Consider the following 18,710-nt stretch of genomic DNA (forward strand, 5'->3'; position numbering starts at 1 on the left):
ATATCATCTAAAGATCAATATGTTGGTTTAGGGGACAGCTCCACCTGCCCCCCAGGCCTCCACCTCTCTCTATCGGATGGACCTCTGACATAGACAAAAGCCCATGTCCTTCTCATTGCACAAGTCCATCTGTTACTCTGCTTCCCCATCCAATTCCCCTTTGGCAAGAAACAAGTGGTTATGTTTCACTTCAGATAGTAGCATCCTTGGCCAGGTACCATGTCAGCAAAGGAGATCACCACCGAGCTGAGGTACCCAACCATATGTTTTAAGTTGAGTTATGAGGTTTGTCATGTCCCTTCCAGTGTGTCAGCAGCACCACGGGGCATGTCTGGTGAGAAGACATGAATGCATTTACCATGGTAAGCCACTGACAGCAGAATGAGAGTTTGTGCAGAGTGGCTGATCACAGGATGTCTCATTCTGGAGATAAATGGTCACGCGTCAGCCCCCTCTTCAAGGGGGAGTAAATGGATGGCGAGTGTTTGTTGAGGATGCTGTGGGTGGATTGTCACTGACTTTTCATTTGTGCTCTGAAGAGAGAAAAGCTATTCTTCTTGTCTGTAGGAGAGGCCTCCCCACAGTCAAAGCTGGAGAATTCGGTCCGGGCCTCACTTGAGCGTGCAGATAAGGAGATAAAGACGGCTCTGAAGAAACTCGTGGGTGCCACGGTACCGCATTCAACTCTTCCTCCAAGTGCAGAAACAGAGGCTGATCATCTTGGTGTTCTTGAAGCTGCACCTTCTGACCATTCAGATCAAGAAACTAGGCCTCCGGTGATAGTTCATGAAGCTGGAACTCAAACCCAACGTGCTGGCGGGCACGGTAGGTCGGAAGTGAGGTTAGAAAATTTCCCCTGGATATCAAGAGAGACAAAAATGTTGCACATAACAAAAATGAAGCTCTTCTCAGCTCGGTGTTTCTTTGTGTTCTAACGAGAGAAAGATGCACGATTTCAACACCACAGTGCATGGGGTAGTCCACACTGAGGGCTTTGTTTCAGACCGTTCTGAAAAAATGAAGCATTTGCAAAATTTGGATCTGAAACAGGGTTTGAACTTTGAGTGCCCCGAAAGTTTAGGGACGAAGGATGGCTCTCTAGCTGAGACTTTAGTTTGGGATCATCTTGGCTCTTTTAAGCGTACATTGGACCTGGATGTGTCATTGGTGTTTTTTACTATGAGTCATACATAAAACAGTGATTTAAGCCTCTCTACTTGACACCCCTTGCTTTGGTGCCACAGACCAGCTAGGCTATGTAGGCATGATGGGTTCACTTGCATTTGATTGACATAATACAATCTTGGGCATTTTTTTTTTATTAGTAAAAAGAATGCCCTGCATACCTAGAGCTGATATACATCTTGCAGAAAGCACAGGAGCTTTCACGTTTGTGTTACTCTGTGTTGTTTAAAAAACTATGGAAAGGTTGGTCGATATTACAGCCTTTCCATTTTGTACCTTCGTTTACCACCAGGAGAGCTGTTTGGTCTAGCCTGTCCTTGTTTCGTGTCTAGTCGTACTCACTGTCCTTAGTCCAAAGTGATCTTAAAGGGACACTGTCCAGTAGCCATCAGCTCGTTAACGAGAATGCAAACATTTCAGGTCATTAGAAAAACAAACAAAACAAATTACATGAAATGCTTGAGTTTGTAAGACTTTCCTGTGCCGTGTTGCAACCCCAAAACGGTGCTATCCTATCAAAGCACAAGAACCAAAGGGTACCTATCGATATACAGCAAGAGAAACAGAGTCGCTTAGTTGCTCAGGGGTACCTAAAGGAAAACAAGAAAGCCAGTTGCTTAAAAAAATAGATGAAAACTTAAATTAGATGTTTCTGAAATTGTTTCTATCTGAATGATTTAAGGCACTCTTCGCCTGAGCAGGTGTTCTTAACAAACAGGGGTTTGTTAGCTTGACAAGTGTCCCTTTGATTACTTAGGTTCAAGTAAGAACAAGAAGGCAAATATTTCAACGCAGTGGCGATAAGAATATATTGAGTGAATCTCCAGCTCTTCTGTGAGGCCCTGGTCTTTTATTAGATTGTCTTTTATAGTCTGGTAAAGCTGCCCCATTAGCTCTTAGTATGCCGGGGGGGTCATGTGTCTTTGTACCAGAAACCGTGACTAAGGATCCCCTACCCATGCTATCAAACGGTGGCACCTAACTCTTTTGGCAGACGTGTACGTGTACCCTGTACCCTGCGATTTCCTCTGCCCAATCTACTGCCCTCTGCTCCCTGCATTGTGCTCTCAGCCCACCCTGCTGCTCTGCTTTCTGCTTCCTGCCCTATCTGCTGCTGTGCTGTCTGTCCCCTTCCTGATCTGCTGTGTTCACACACAGGCTGCCCATGCCACTGGTGACACATGTGCCATAAGTTGATCATCCATGCCATCAAAAACAGCTTTCCGAAAAAGAGCACCCCTGCTCTCAAAAAAGAGTTGGACGCATTGTTTCCATTGTTTTGCTCCTTTCTTATTTGGAAGATGACAACCTAAGAGATAATTGTGACGGTATTTATCACATGGCTCTTGTTGGAATAGTACCATCAAGCCTGTTTTTGAGCCTAGAAGTGTATAATGCACACACACACACTCACTCACTCACTCACTCACACTCACTTTCATTTCATAACACTTTTTGACCAAAATGCTGGACCAGCTTCCATTCCCACCCACAGCAAAGTTTACTGAACTTCCACTATAGTCAAGGAATTACACCACTATAAAGGTGCGCTATTGGTCTAGATCATTTTTTCAGTAACATCACCTAATGGGACCTGATTTTGATCTCACTCACCCTGGTTTTACATCAGCCTAGAGCCCTACTGACTTCTTTGAACCTACCTCTGACTTGCAGCGATGGGAGTTGAGAACTGGTCCAATAATTCGGTGTGCCTTAGGAATCAACGCACTGAAATTTATCATTGGAGCCAAAAAGTTGCCATTTCACTAAATCTACAACCTGGAGGTCTAACCCTGTCTTGCAAGATATTGTTTTAACTTGTCCGCTTCATGCTTCCTGGCCTTTTTTTTTTTTTTTTGATTCCTTTTTAAATGTTGTTTGTGTCATTCCTATTCATGTCTGGGTATTTCCTCATCAAATGAACCCTTTTGTACAGTCTGCAGTGTTCTAACATTGATCCTTGTGTTTTAATTCAAGTCCCTTTGTTGAATGTGTTCTTCTGAAAAGGCTCAAATTCCCCTCTTGGCTAGGATGGCTCAACCCCATCGAGATCAGAGGGGTTGTTCAGGTAGAACTCAGCAGAAACCGACCCCAGAGCTGCCCTCTTGTTTTCAGTCTTGCTGTGCTATGCAACTAGTCTCACAGGTCCTGTTTCCACTGCCAGTTGAACAGCAGGACGGCACTGGGACGATTCCAGATGAGAAACCAAGTGAACCAAAGCCTAGTCCCACTGCTCCCCAACGAGAGACAACCGCTGGAGCCGCAGGCAGTCAGGAGCGCACTGTTCCCATTACCAGGTAACTGCAAGTGTCATGGTACTAGGTGCGTTGAATGGAATTTGGACGGTACCAGTCTTTGCCATGGAAAAAAAGCTGCCTTGCAATCTTTCTCTCTAATATAAGCAGCTGGTAACTTGAATCAACTTTAGCGGGGCAACATTAGCCCTAGCACATTATGCTTGCTTATCTCATGCAGGCGGAAGAGGCTGAAGAGATACAGCACGGTGAGAGTAAGTCATTAGTCAAATGCAAGTAATCCAAATGAAAATGGCATCAAACTTAAGCAAGCCTTGATTTCTCTGTCTGCTTAAATGCCCAGAAGAACAGATGTAATCCTAAGGGTCTGTATTAGCTCTACGGTTGAAAGTGCATCATAATAATTCATTGCATTCATATTTACAGTCACTGGCATATTGTAGGAAGAACCGAGTAGATCAGAGTTTCAAAAGCACATCTACATTATAGCTGGCCAGCGTCCTATCAGGGACAAAAAAACCCAGGTTTTTTTCATTATTTAAATCCTAAAATGTTCCTGATTTGGTCCTAAATGTTCCTAAAATGTTCCTGAATAGCACCTGGCCCTTGATTGCAGTGTATGAGGATGCTTTATAACTAGACAAAATGAGCAATGATGTATTCACTGTGAGAGATAATGAGCAGCAAGTATGGGAGAAGGCGGTGTTCAAGTACTTACTGTTATAAAATAGCTCCTACTTGACTATATCTCTTGGTCTACCCAAAAAAGGACACCGGCCAGGGATGGAGCAGACTCGTATAGGAGAGAAGGGGCAGATGTGCTCTGGGATGTCCAGAGTGAAATTTATATTGAGACCACGGAAAGAACGTGCGTGTACAAGACCGAGGAGAAGGCTGCAACAAGTAAGAAACTGCATTGCCTCGTCTTTCTCTCCGCCTCTGTGGTTGTCTCCTTGGCTGGCTAGGTGCCATGCTTGCAGGCAGAAAGGCCTGAATGTCAAAAGCCCATGAAAACCCCCCCAGACACAATCTTTTTTTTAAATGTCTTGATTTGTTAAGCCAATCTGACAATTTTTGGCTTACCATTTTTGGACATCGTGGCAGTACTGGAATTTTCTTTCCAGCAACCTGAAAAATGGAACCATAGCTCCCATCCGTGTATCCATGACACATTCATGATGACACAGTTGTCCTCTCATTGCAGTGGTGTCTTCTGTCTCCCCAGGCCCACCGTATATGCAAGTGACCATAGAAGATGTGCAGGTTTGGGATGGGGACCTGGCCAAGTTCCAGGCAGTTATTGAAGGAAAACCCCAGCCGACTGTTTCATGGTACAAGGTAGGTGCAAGATGCTCCCAACACTGGACATGCAGCATCCAAGGAGAGCAACAAATATCCTAGAAGCTAGAAAACATCAGTCACGGGTGGGGACTATGGCGGGATATAACAAGATCAAATGGCTTCTTGTACTTCTGGCTGAAGCTCATTTGTGGGCGAAGCGAAGAAGTTCTGTTAAAACCTCTGACAATGTCAATTAAAGAGCAGAACGAACTGGAGAAAATGTAGGACTATGGGGCTAACCCAGCTGGGCAGTATCTAGTACACCTGGTCCAGTATCCTGTCTCCAGCAAGGGTTAGTGCCAGTTGCTTCGGAGGAAAGTGCCTGCGTTAGACAAATATAGGATGCCTGGTCCATAGACAATGGGAGGTTTCTTCCTATGTCCTGTCAGGTAGAGGATTGATTTATAAGTGCTATTAGCATTAACAATGCAATGCGATAGGATTCTCATGAATATGTGAGAAGCGAGATTTTAATTTCATTTCAAGATTCAGTCTCATGAATATGTAAGAAGCAAGATTTGAGGGGAGAAGTGATGTCTTTTATGGACCAGCTGTATAGTTGGGAGAGATGGTAGGAAAACATTTAGGCAGAACATGCCCTTCCTAGGTCTGCAAAAGAAGCAGATTTTAACTGTTTTAGTGGTGTTTAGCTAAGACTGTATCTGCTTCTTTCCCAGACCTGAGTGAAAGGCATTTTGTACTGGGAAACTTAGCCAATATATTGTTAAAGCTAAAGCCTCATGCTGTAGCAGTACTTATTTCTGTCTTGGATTGCCATGCCAAAGGATTGTCTCATTTTTCCAGGACAATTCCTTGTTGACAGACAGCAGCAGGATCCATCAAGTGAAGGAAGGCACAACCTATTCCTTGATCCTAGACAGTGCTGCCCTTGAAGATCATGGTGTCTATACCTGCATTGCCAAAAATGCAGGCGGGGAGGTCTTGTGCAAAGCAGAGCTCATTGTGCATGAGGGTAACTTAACGCCTTGGTTTTGCTGGGTTGACCCTTTGGCCACTGCATTTGTTGCATGTCTTTCCCTTACGGCAGCAATGCTATACTTTTTTTTGGCTTCTGGAGATGTGCACGCATATTGTCAGCACTGTTGGCTCAGAAGTCAGAGAAGGTGCTCTCAAGAGCCCTATGTAGTGACCTCTTATTTTCCTCTGGTGGTACTTGTATAGAAATGAGCAGTTTCTAAACTACCAGGTACTTTCTTCTACTGCAGGAATCAGCCACCACATTGAAAATGGCATTTGTTTAAGAATCCAGTGCAATGTGTAGGGTTTGCTGAAATGCTCAGGAAGGAAGTGCCATGGGAAATCAGTGGGCAGATGATTTTTGTAGGGAAGCACAAACCAGTAGTAGTTAGAGGCATAAGGAGATTGCTTAATACTTTATTTTGAGCTAATGATGACAACAGGCAAATTACAGCACTGGTAGAGAGGATGCCATTAAGAACTCAGGGATAAATCCTCAGCGGGTTGTAAACTTGATCCAGGTACATTAGTCTAACTATGGCAAGTTATATCATTGGAAGATGTACTTCTCAAGGGTACCTGGTGTCCACCATCATCAGCCCTCCTTGACTAATTTGAAGCAGGTGCTAGTAAAGGGAATTGTCCTGATTTCCCCTCCCAGAACATCGTTGTGACAGCTTTGCATCTCATTGCCATGGTTTTGTGGCCCTGCTATTAAAACTCCTGATTTTCTCTTTTGTTCCCAAAGTCAAGAAAGATGAAGTGGAAAAGAAGAAGAGCACCCGGAGAAAACTCCATTCCTTCTATGAGGTTAAGCAGGAGATAGGAAGGTAAATGTGATTTTTCCCTGTAGAGAAACGTGCAGGTGCCTGTCTGGTTGTTCTTGATGTGTAGAGAACTACAGTACCACGATAGTGACAGGGTGAGCAGAAACTTCAAGGAAAAGCATGTCTTTCCCTGATTTCCAGCTAGTGCATGGAACAGAAGAAGGCAAATCCTGTGTTTTGCAAGCAGGAGGGTGTCTAGGGGGCAACTGCAGTTATATCTACTCCACATCCCTGGCTAGGGATGCTCTTGATCAGTCTCTGCACACCTACTCCTGCTCACAGGTGTCAGACCAAGGAACAAGTGTGCAAAGCCACTCTGCATTGCCCCTGCCACCTCTCTTGAAATCACTGCCTGGCACAGTTGCAACTGCTTCCCTTGCACTTGCAAGCTTGGAGTCTAGCAAGCAGGAAACAGTGTGTGTTCAAAAGCAGGTTTCCCTGGGAGCACAAAGAACCGGATTTAGGCATGCCCTCAGAGCACAGACAGTAAGGGCCACATCGCACCTGTCTGAGTATTGCAACTGAGAGAAACTAGCTGTGCAGGCCATATTGTGCTCTACATTTCTGTAATCAGACTAACGTTCCCTTACTCTTCTGCGCGTGATGAATCAGTGGCTATGTACATATAGACACAAAGAGTGCCTGTAGGCATGCTGCGGGGCTGCTCCGACACGCTGTAATTACAGCACATCGGAGCAGACTTGACTAATCAAGTCTGCTGGAGCGTGGTACTTACTACACCAAACCCAGCCTCCGCGTCTCGTGCATTCGCATCCCTGTGCTTCAGCGTGGCAGCAGGGGCACTTTCACAAGCCATTTTGACATGTAGGGACACTGATGCACAAGACACTGCAGTGCTTTAATTAGAGCGGCTCTAATTAAAGTGCCCACCACCACCCCCGAAGCAAAGCGCCCAAAGTCTGTTCACAGGGATCTAACCTGTGGTCTCCAGTACAGACCCATATTATTCGAGCTAAAGGAGTAACCTAGCAGTATGGAGAGCCAGCCAGTAGAGGGAGTAATGATTTCACCGGTAGTAAAGTCAGATCGGGGTGTAATGCTGCCTTTCAGCTGCCAGTGGTGGGAAAGGCTTTCAGAGAGGGGATTGCAGGGGGAAACACGAACGCGTTGCACACCTGCCATGCAGGTGGGCTTGGAGGGAGGCCTGTATATTTCTTTTTCGCATGCAGGGGCTGTTTCAGCTTTGTGAAGCGAGTTGTGCACAAAGGGAACAGAGTCTCCTGTGCAGCAAAGTTCATGCCTCTGCGAAGCAAAACCAAGGCTCGAGCCTACCAGGAGAGGGACATCCTGGCCACGCTTTCTCACGACAAAGTCACCCGGCTGCTGGATCAGTTTGAAACGAGGAAAACCTTAGTTCTGATTTTGGAACTGTATCCTTTCCTGCACTGCTTTGTCACAGCCAAACCTGGGAAGTGTTAGGGAGATCCCACCTAACAATATAAGTAACCATTTAGTTTCAGCCTGAGATAAAAACACATTTCCTCTGCACTGGAGTGCAACATCAGTGCGTTCAAGACTGTGAAGTGCTCATTCAGATACTAGTGAGCACTGTCTAAATACTATGGATGAATGGATGGATTGAGCCAATGACTGTCAACAACGCTAATTCAGAAAAATACCTGTTGTTGATACGAATAAACTCTGGTTGACTATATAATGTCAAAGCTTTTTCCTGAAATTTAGGAAAGCCATTATGGTCTATAACAGTGGTTAGCAACCTTTTCCAGCTGCAGGCTGCAATAACCCACCTTGGGTCAGAAGTAGTTGGGCAGGTGGGTGCTAGGACATCCCATACTTGGTGCTTCTCTCCATGGTGGTGAGGTCAGAGCTCCCACCAAGTCTGAATGCCACCAAGTCCCACGTCCAGAGGCCAGATTCAATGGCTCTGTTGGCTGGATGTGGCCCATGGGGCATGAGTTACCCAACCCCTGACCCAGAGGATGAATAGTGGGCAAGTGAAAGTGAAAAATGGTGAGAAGTATCCAAGCATGGTGACCAAAGGATGAATTTTAGCACAGGCGTCTTGTTATTTCCACTTCTCATTTCCGAGGAGCAAAGTTTTACAGCACTTTGGTTTCTCGACACTTTAGAGAGGGGAAATGGCCCTTGATGCTTCTGATTTGAGAAGAGGGGTGGGGGGAAGTTATCAGATGCCCGGCCTTTGTGTAAAACAGAGAACTTTGAACAGAGCCTTGCCAAAGAGAGGCTGCCATGTGAGATCTATATGTTTTGCTTACCAAGGATTTGATTGGTTGCACAATGTTATGAAATAACAAGAAAAACATCAGCCTTTTTTTCCTTGATGTCACTGCTTAGGTGCTCCAGTGAGGAGCTCCTGGATCGGTTATTCAGGAAGAGTGTTGTGACTGAAGCAGAGGTAACACGTCCCTCTCATTTATAATTCCAAAATAGAAATGTAAAATCATAGAAAAGAAGGGCTGGAAGGGTCCTCCAGAGGTTATCTAGCCCAGTCCCCTGCTCGAGGCAAGATCGTTTCTGTCTGAACCATCCCAGACAAATGTTTAACTAACTCGGTGACTCTCAAACTTTTTAAGTTCAAGACCCACCTTGTAAAATGCCAGCCCTTACCTTTTATGTATTTCTTGACTACAGAAAACCAGTAGAGCAAATCTTCTGTTGCAAAGAACTCAGAAAGCCCACAACAGGGCAGAATGGGTGCATATACACGTACTAATTTTCTGACAGTTAAGTCAGCCTAACTTTTTCAAGTCAGTTTAACTCTCAGAGCATACACACGTATGTGGAGCAGAATGGACTTAAATGCAGTGCAAGATAATACACCTCTGAGGTGTATTATCTTGAGCTGCATTAGTTAATACTGCTGTGTATCACAAGATGGCTGCCACCATGTCAAGGACCTGTACGTGCATATGCACTGATGTGGCTCAACTTAAGTTGACTAAGTTAAGTCACCTTATTTTAAGTCGACTTAGATGTGTGTGCGCGCACAATGTTTTTGCCACTATGGATTCCTCTTTGAAATCTCTGGATTTATCTTTTGAATTATTCTGGAGGTTGTTTACAAACCTACTGTTGCACAGCACCCTGCCGCACCCTTAAAAGGATTGTGTGACATCTGGTTGAGAATCACTGGTCTAACCTGCTCCTATATACTTCAGAAACAAACCCTCCTGCGCAACAACTAGGCTTTGCACGCATCTACATGTCACGTGACATCGCCGTAGCAGTGCATTGCGTCACTGCACTATGGTGATGTAGCAACCGCGCATGTCTACACATCACCAACAGCTACTTCACTATAGCAGTGTGCTCACTATGGCAAAACAGTGGCTAAAAATCTCTGTGTGCTGCACATACGACGCAGTATGGTCTGTTATTGTGCCATGCATTAGTACTTCCAAAAAGAAGTACTAAAGCATGGTGCAGTAACAACGTAGGGAGATGTGTAGATGAGCCAATAATGTCTGAAACATCAAAAATATCCCTTAATCCCAAGAACACCCTCGCCCAAGTAGAGCACGGGGACAAGAGCATTCTCAATGCCCTGCTGCTATAAAGACAGGAATAGTCTGTTAAAATACACTTGAGATCCAAAAAAAAGGACCAGGTATAAATTTCTTTCTCTTCTACAGAATGTAGAGTCTAGGTACAGTACCTTAAAATACAGGAAATAGCTCTGAATTAGAACAGAACAAGCTTTCTAGAATCATAGAAAATTAGGATTGGAAGGGAGGTCATTTGTCAAGAGGCCATCTAGTCAAACACCCTGCAACGCTACGGCCTGGGGACTGTCTGGCTAAGCAGCAGCTCTGAAGAAAAAGACCTGGGGGTTACAGTGGACAATAAGATGGATATGAGTCAGCAGTGTGCCCTTGCTCCCAAGAAGGCTAACGGCATCCTGGGCTGCATTGGTAGGAGCGTTGCCAGTAGGTCAAGGGAAGTGATTCTTCCCCTATTCTGCACTGACGAGACCACATCTGACGTACTGTGTGCAGTTTTGGGCCCCCTGCTATAGAAAGGGTGTGGACTAGTTGGAGAGAGTCTAGCAAAGAGCAATGGAAAAGGTTTGGGAGCTGGGGCACATGATTTATGAGGAGAGGCTGAGGGAACTGGGCTTATTCAGTCTGCAGAAGAGAAGACCGAGGGGGATTGAATAGCAGCCTTCACCTCCCTGCAGGGGGTTGCAAAGAGGATGGAGCTGGGCTGTTCTCAGTGGGGGCAGATGACAGGACAAGGAGCAATGGGCTCAAGTTGCAGCAAGGGAAGTTGAGGTTGAATATTAGGAAAATATTTCTCACTAGGAGGGTGGTGAAGCTCTGGGTGGTTACCCAGAGAGGTGGTGGACTCGCCATCCTTGGAGGTGTTTAATCCCGGCTAGACAAAGCCGTAGCTGGGATGATGTAGTTGGGGCTGGTCCTGCTTTGAGCAGGGGTTGGACTAGATGTGATCTCCTGAGCTCCCTTCCAGCCCTCATTGTCTATGATTTGCAAAGATGAACCCTCAACTTTTTGCATTCCAATAAGAGTTTTTTCTCAAAAAACTGTGGGCAGGACTGGGGTGGGCTCAACTGCGTGGGGCGGGTGGTGGCAGCTCAGGGGGGAGGGGTGGTGCTGGGAAGTATGGCTATGGGGGGGCTAAGGTAAATTTTGGGGTGGCTGTAGGCCCACCAACTCCCCCCAGCATGGCCCCTGCTCCTCACCCTGCCTGTGAACAGAGATAGTGCCCTATTAGTTTTTTCCAGCCCCTTATCACTCATGGAAGAAGAGGCCTCAAAACTTCTGTTTTAGAGCCCAAATTTCTTGCCTTACATTACCTATATTTATTCTCTTGGGGAAAACATCAAATAAAACTGAAAACTGGTTTTCTAAACTGAAATCCTCCTCCAAAGTGAAATTTTACTCATATTAGGATCTGTCCCTGGTCTAAACATGGTTTTCTAAAGCCATAACTCCTAAATATATGAAACAAGCTCCAATGTGGAAGAAGCTATTTAGTAGATGTGTTTAGATTTGGTATTCTAACATACAGTTCGCTCTCTCCTTTTGCTCACAATGGGCTCCCTTCAAAAGTTTATTCTGATTCTTGAGGTAGTACCAGTGCTTGCCTTATGCCTCCTTTTGCCTATAGAGAATGTAACTGGAACTGATGATCCCCTGATGGCAGAATTCGCTTTTTAAGTAGACCCCTTATATCACTCAAATACATTTTTAATTTTTAGGTTAAATTGTATATCAAGCAACTTTTGGAAGGAATCCAGTATCTCCACGACAACAATATCCTTCACTTGGACATTAAGGTAATATGCCAAGGAGAACCTATTTTATATTAATTATTGACGTTCTTTATTCACATATATTTACTTTATATCTACAAACATAGCCCTTTACAAGCAAATGTTCTCCACCTTTTCTGACTCGTTAGCCTGCAAATATCCTGATGGTTTATCCCGAAAGAGATGACATTAAGATCTGTGACTTTGGATTTGCTCAAGTGATAAATCCGGCTGAGCCTCAGTTCAGCAAATATGGGTCCCCGGAGTTTGTCGCCCCAGAAATTCTCTCTCAGTCACCGGTGTCAAAAGCAACAGATATCTGGTAAAGTTCTTCCCTTTTTTGCAAGAGCTCTAGCACCAAACTTTGGGGATTCAGGATAAACTGATTGATTCATTAGGATTTTGCAAAGTGGCATGTATATACAGTCCATGGTGTGTGCACTGTAACTTTCTGTATATTTTTGCACCGGAAGGGCCTTATCTAGCCCAAAGGCCAGATCCTGTTCTACCTATCACGTGTCTAAATGAATTTATGTGCCTCAGGGCGATCCTATTCAACCCTGCTCAAGTTCCTGAAAAATGCACCTACATTGTAATGTGCCTTAAGACTGAGACTAGGTCACAAAGTGCATTTCAGGCCTTCCTCCTTTATAAATATTAAGAAAGGGGAAAAAAGATCCCTCCGCCCATTTTCTTTTATATTCTTTAAATGGTGCAAAAAATTGTCCTAGATTAGAATATCAAAGCAAAAAATCCCAGAATAGCCTGGGACTAAAGCAATAGAACAATTGGATTTTCCTTTCAAGAAACCAAGGTCCTTTTTACACATTAATTTTAGGCAGCTCCTAGAAACTCTTAACCCCTGACTTGTCCACACATTAGCACCTGAAATTAGTTTTAAATAACCTTTAGGCAGCTTAAAGTTATGCCGTTCCAGGGCAGGTTTATCTGTGATCCATGTTACCCGGCTCATGTTCCATTAATATGTGGCCGCTCCACACAGAGGAGCTGCCCAAATTGCAGTCCTCCAGCATCCTAGGATGCAGTGTCTCCTCTTCCACCCTCCTGTTCTGTCTGGACAAACTTTCTACCCCCTGAACTCTACTGCCCAGTAGAGTGATTTTGGCACCAAGTAGGGATGGTTTTTGCACCAAGGCAATTCTCCCTCTGCCCCCCAGAGCTGTGACCTTCCCACCCCCAGGGGTAAATGGCCGGCAGAGAACATGCCAGCTAGCCAGGGTACAGGGCATTGATGGGTCCAGAAGTGGGGTCTATGTGGGTGGGGAGCAAACAAGGTAGGGGGCTGGATTGGATCCCCATGAGCTGGGCCTTCCTTCCCAGGACGGGGGCAGTAGCTTCGCCCAGAAGCACCTTCCCCCACTGCTCCCTGCTCCCATCCACCCTAGGAAGCATGACCAGCACCTCCCACACCCCAATCCCAAATCCCAATTTATGAAAACATGAGACTTCCTTTCATTTACTTCCTTTTTATTTCTTTTAAATTCTTTTTTTTTTTTTTACTTATTTTTATTTTATCCTCCACTGGCTGACTTCTTTCATTTCACCACCCTTCCCCCACCCCATTTCCTTTCCACTTCCATTTCATTATCTGCCCCTATCCCATTAACTCTCCGCCTCCCAGTTTCATGTTCCTGCTCCCCTCCACCCACCCCACCGCCAACACATCTCTCTCACCCTGCACCTAAAGCAGAGCGAGAAGCCTGTCCTGGCTCACCAGCTCCTTGCAGCAACTCCCCTACAGCTCCTCGTCCTGCCCCTGCTCACCAGGCCTCTAGTGGCAAGTCACAGCCATGGAGGTGGGGGACAGTCAGGGAAGGTTTTTAGCCATAAGGTGTGACTGCTTCAGACTCGAGCTAGCACTAACACTGATCAACATTTGAGCAGCTCAAAGTGCAACGTGTAACCAGGCCTGATAGGAGATCCTACTATACAGTTGTGTGGATTACTGTCAACTGGCTAGGGTATATCAAGGTTGGGGCAGGAACAAGAATAACTGCTTAACACAAGTGTGTTTTTTGTCTCACCAGGGCTCTTGGAGTCATCACCTATTTAAGGTAAGTAGCTATAATTTACAGGCTGTCTTCACAAATCCTTAATCCTGCCTCACAAAAGTTTTCCCAAGGCTTTAAACGGCAGTTTTGAATGAATGAGGAGTGATGCCCTGGACCCTCACATGTTGGTGGCAATTATTACTATTTACTAACATGTTTAATGTATACATTACAGACTATGTACTCGAGTCCCTACCCCCAAAACCTACCCCTTTCTATAAATATTATAGTCTATAGATATTATAGTCACATTATAGCTTTGGGTTATGCATTTCACAGGTGTCATCTTTTCACCACTTATTTTAGTCTTCACAGATACCAAAGTATGCGTCCATGTTCCTTTGTTGAAATATGAACTGCAAGTTTGAAAATCAAGCCCTTCATCCCCCATTTGTAAAATGGGCCTAAATGACAGTCCAAATGGCTTGCAGTCTAAAAGTGCAAGCATGACTCATTGAAGCATCAGTCCGTTGGTCCAAGCCAACCACACATTTTGAAAGCTTTAATCACGCATTTAGGTTTGGGGGCTTGGGTAACAATAAAATGCTGAAAAAAAATCACATCTTTTATATTGTTCTTATTCTGTTGAAATGATAAGCTTAACCTGCAAATCTCCTTTTGCTGGTGAAAACGACCAAGCCACCCTTCTAAATATCCAGAATGGGACAATTTCATGGAATATCCCCGATTTTCTCCACCTAAGTGAAGAAGCAAAGGATTTTGTCAAACGGATCCAACGACAATCTCCGGAGTGAGTGCATTTCTACTGTTTTTCCTGAATAATATTGCCCCAGCTATGTGCCTGGAGCCAGTGGCAGTGCTCAGCTAGTCAGACCTACATCCCCACTGATAAGAAACCATTCAGATCAGGCGGCCAGTTATTGTCTCAGGCTTTCACCTTTAAAGACACCCTGGTTTGAATCCATCATTATATATAACACCCAGAAAACCCCAGAGTTTGACTGAAAGACAAGAATGCATAGACTCCAGCAACCAAAGGGACCACTGATGGTCTTACTTGGACATCCAAACCTGCTGCGCTGAGGAGGGTCATATAAGAGCCTAAATGCAACAGTACAGTCAATGCATGAATTAGGCTGCACCACATATGGCACAAAGATAATACAAAGTCAAGAGTGTGATGTACATACTATGTTGATTCACTTCCCATCTCAGCCTGCTCAGTTCCTCAGCTCTTTAGTCTTTAGTCACCCTACGAGCTAGTCATGCAGATGACGTAAGTCAGAGTCACCGTTTGAGGGTGCCCTTCACTTCCAGTAAGTCAGTCTCCCTTCCTAGATGCATTAGTCATTTCTTTTTGGCAAACACTGTATTTCAGAGAACTTCCACCTTCACCTCCAGTGAAGGCAGCTGAAAGATGACTTTCTCCAGTAGGAGGGCCATCCTTTAGGCCCATACAGGACTGTGGTCCCACAGCCCTGGCATAAGGGGTTAACATACCATAGACTAAAAGAAAAGACCTGTTTCGCAGGAAGCTTGGATTTAAAAGATACTTCTGTCTTAACGGCTCAGCTTAACTGGACCAAACAGCAGCTGGTTGGTAATGACCACTTTCTATCTGTGTGAATGCCCCAGGCAAATGCACGCAGTAGAGTCTTGCTGATGGTATATAAAGTGACTTATTGGTAACTTTAGTTATCCTTGTCCATTTTCAGGGCCAGACCGAGTGCTTTGGAGTGTCTCTCCCACAGCTGGTTCACAGTGAGTTTGCTCTGCTCAGCAGCCGTTTCCTCCACAGGAAAGCAGGGCTGGAAGGGACCTCACCAGGTCATCTAGTCCAGCCCCTGCTCAAGGCAGGATCATCCCTGGCTAAAGCACTCCACCAAGTGTCTAACCTGCTCTTGAAAACTTCCAAAAACGGAGATCCCCAAATTTCTAGCTAACCTATTCCTATGCTTTACCACCCTCATAATAAGAAAGTCCCTCCTACTTAGTCAGCTGGCTCCTTTACCTCACATCTTGAGGATACAAGAACATCTAACATCTATGAATCTATGATACTTCATACCCAAGAGTGTTTGGGCCTCGTCCATAAACATGCACCATGGTATCTTTTCTTTTCCAAACTTGCCAAGACCTTTCATTAACATGAATAGACCTGACACATCTGCCTTAAAAGGAGGCTAGGTCCTTTTGGCTGGGGCTTTGTAGAAATGAAAGTTCATCTTCGGACAACTGGGACCACTCATAAAGGAAAACAGTCACATAGGGGAAAGAATCAGATCAATGGGAAATTTGATGGGAGACTGAGTAAAAATTAGGGTCGAATTTGGCCCATTGCAGCTGAGCACGTCCTTGAATTGGAGAATGCCCTATCCCTTGGGGTGGGAAATCTCTAACCAACTCCTCCTCCTATGTTAGGATTTGGTAAGGAATATATATTTTTTTTCTTTTCAGCATAATCTCCCATTTGAAGAAGCTCACTTTATTGATACAAAGCAGCTCAAATTCATTGTGGCTCGAAGCAAGTGGCAGGTCAGCAGGCATTGCTCTGTTTTACTCTTTCCGCCTAGCTATATTTTTTAAAGTTTGTGTCAAGACTGCCAGAGCAGGGCAGAGCGTGTGATGGAAACCTGCATGGCATGGCTGTGAGCAGGGAATAATTCATATAGGAAAAGCATTTGGTAGGTGTAGAAACCAGTCAACATTAGATGAACAGAGGTTTAGGAAGGGTTGGGCACAAGATTGAAATAGGTGGCACGATGGTCCTCTGTATGAGAGGCAGAGAAGTGGGAGTGAGTGGAGCGGGACAGTTTTTGAAGGTGTTGAAGTGTCCTTTGGGGAGCCTGCTTTTGTTTCATACCCTATGGGTTTTACTCTAAACTGCCCTGAGCCTTTTCTGGATAGGGCAGCATATAAAACTAATAAGCACATAAAGTGTCCAGGCTCAGAACAAGCGGGTGGCCCATCTCACCTTCTATGCTACAGCTTCTGGCATTGCAAGAGGGGACCGCTATTTGGGACATTTAGTAAAGATGCTTGAATCTGAGAGTGCCGGTGACTTCTGAATTCTCCTCACAGCTGAGTCAATTAGGAAGCCCTTCACTGCACTCAGTATGGTTTCATTTGTTGTAAATTTGAAGATAATCGGGTCCAGAATGAACTGATGAGACCTAAATCAACTCTACTGAAATGCATAGCGAGCATATGCTATGCAATTCTGCTGTGTGTTGCTTTCCAGCAGATATAAAATGTGTGTGTGTGTGTGTGTGTGTATTTATACCATGCTCATCACTATGTTCCCATGTAGTAAAAAATACCATGCATTTTTTTTCCTTATTCAGCGCTCCCTCATGTGCTATAAATCTGTACTGGTAATGAGATCCATCCCAGAAATCCTAAAGAGGACCCATGAAAACACCTCTCTTGGCATCTCCCGACACCTCGTAGAAGAGAGCAGCTCCACCAGTACTAGCGGTTCCTCGTCAGACAATGAGAACTCATCCTTCGCCAAGAGAAGGCACTTTGGCTCTACCCCAGAATTGCACTTGTCTGTGTTTGATGTACCGAGTTATAAAGAACCTCCCACGAAGGCACCTCAAGAGAAACAAGCCAAGGCCTTAGCGCCTCCAGTAAAACCCATGAGACGGAAATACGCCTTAATGAAGAATGAACTGGATGATAAGTCACCTACGGAAAGCAGAGAAGTAATACTAGATGCCTCAGCTCAGAAGGGAGAAGAGATTTGTCCTGAAGTCAAAGATGAACAAGCAGACCAGTCTCAAGAGCAAGTTGCAGAAAAGCCTTTGCTGGTGAAGGCAGAAACCGTCATCGAGGGAGCTGACTTAGCCTCACAAAAAGAAAAGGCAGATGCAACATTACCTGAAAAAGAGCAACTTGACAAAGGTGGTGATGGAGGAGGAAAACCCACTTTGTGCGTCCCGAGACAGAGCATAATTAAAAGCACGTTCTACAGCCAAGCGTCTGAGCTACCGGTCAAGGGGTCTATCTCACCGGGAAGCGACCTCAGAAAGCATCTGGAGAGAGCAAGACGGACCTACAGGAAAGCAGGGTATTCAAAAGTACCTCTCAGCGGCCTTCGTGAACCCCTCCTAGAACACTTTGAACTGGAAGAAGAAGAGAGGCTATCGGGCGATGAAGACTATGGGAAGCACAGAGAAGGTCTGACCAAATCAGCTTCCTTCGATACTGCAAGGAAACCACCCCGCCCCACCTTCAGTGTTTCCAGAAGAAGCCGTTCCCTGGACGATTACAGATTGAGAGCCTTCAGGCTATCCAAGGAAGACAGCATTAAGGAAGAAGAGGGAGATCAGGCTGCACAGGAGGGTGGTCCAAGACCGGCTCATGAGCAGGACACTTCTGCTGACAGCAGCGAGGTGCATGCAGAAGAGCTTTCCAGGGAGGAGGACACTAGCAAGGCTAGAAAGGATCGTTTAGAAGAAGAGCCTGGTTCTTCCGCACCACGTGAAGAGGTCCGACGTTCAACTCTACCTGCTCAACCATCAGAGAGAGATTTAGTCTCAGCTCACAAGGGTGAAACAGAGGAGCACCCAAAGCCACAACCTTCTGCTTATAGTCATGAGGCTTCTGCTGATCTGGAAGGCAAAAGCCTGATTTTAATAGCTCAGCAATTGGATGTAACCTCATCGTTGGCCTATAAGCCTGCAAGTGCGCAGTTTAAACCTTCCACTCCCGGTGGTCTAGAGTCCACTGTTGTGGGAGGTGAAGGCCCCATTTTGATTGTTCCTCAATCAGAGGCGGCCCCTACATCAGCCCACGAGAGGGGAAGAGGGGA

The 18,710-nt window shown here is 45.3% G+C and overlaps 1 protein-coding gene across 1 annotated transcript in view; it reads left to right on the forward strand.

Moving 5' to 3' along the window:
* The first annotated feature begins 537 nt into the window (after nucleotides 1-537).
* LOC102377185 (obscurin-like) overlaps nucleotides 538-18,710 on the forward strand; it is a 42,706-nt gene continuing 24,533 nt past the window's right edge. Inside the window, exons 1-15 of the mRNA XM_025206816.1 lie at nucleotides 538-825; nucleotides 3,350-3,482; nucleotides 4,210-4,343; nucleotides 4,666-4,778; nucleotides 5,586-5,754; nucleotides 6,508-6,589; nucleotides 7,777-7,977; nucleotides 8,924-8,984; nucleotides 11,808-11,885; nucleotides 12,011-12,183; nucleotides 13,910-13,936; nucleotides 14,532-14,684; nucleotides 15,610-15,655; nucleotides 16,352-16,429; nucleotides 17,239-18,707. Coding sequence (XP_025062601.1) covers nucleotides 4,677-4,778; nucleotides 5,586-5,754; nucleotides 6,508-6,589; nucleotides 7,777-7,977; nucleotides 8,924-8,984; nucleotides 11,808-11,885; nucleotides 12,011-12,183; nucleotides 13,910-13,936; nucleotides 14,532-14,684; nucleotides 15,610-15,655; nucleotides 16,352-16,429; nucleotides 17,239-18,707 — 2,639 coding nt within the window. The 5' untranslated portion in view covers nucleotides 538-825; nucleotides 3,350-3,482; nucleotides 4,210-4,343; nucleotides 4,666-4,676. The remainder of the gene's footprint in view (nucleotides 826-3,349; nucleotides 3,483-4,209; nucleotides 4,344-4,665; nucleotides 4,779-5,585; nucleotides 5,755-6,507; nucleotides 6,590-7,776; nucleotides 7,978-8,923; nucleotides 8,985-11,807; nucleotides 11,886-12,010; nucleotides 12,184-13,909; nucleotides 13,937-14,531; nucleotides 14,685-15,609; nucleotides 15,656-16,351; nucleotides 16,430-17,238; nucleotides 18,708-18,710) is intronic.

The sequence above is a fragment of the Alligator sinensis genome, unplaced genomic scaffold (genome assembly GCF_000455745.1).
Source record: "Alligator sinensis unplaced genomic scaffold, ASM45574v1 scaffold531_1, whole genome shotgun sequence".
Classification (NCBI taxonomy): Eukaryota; Metazoa; Chordata; order Crocodylia; family Alligatoridae; genus Alligator; species Alligator sinensis.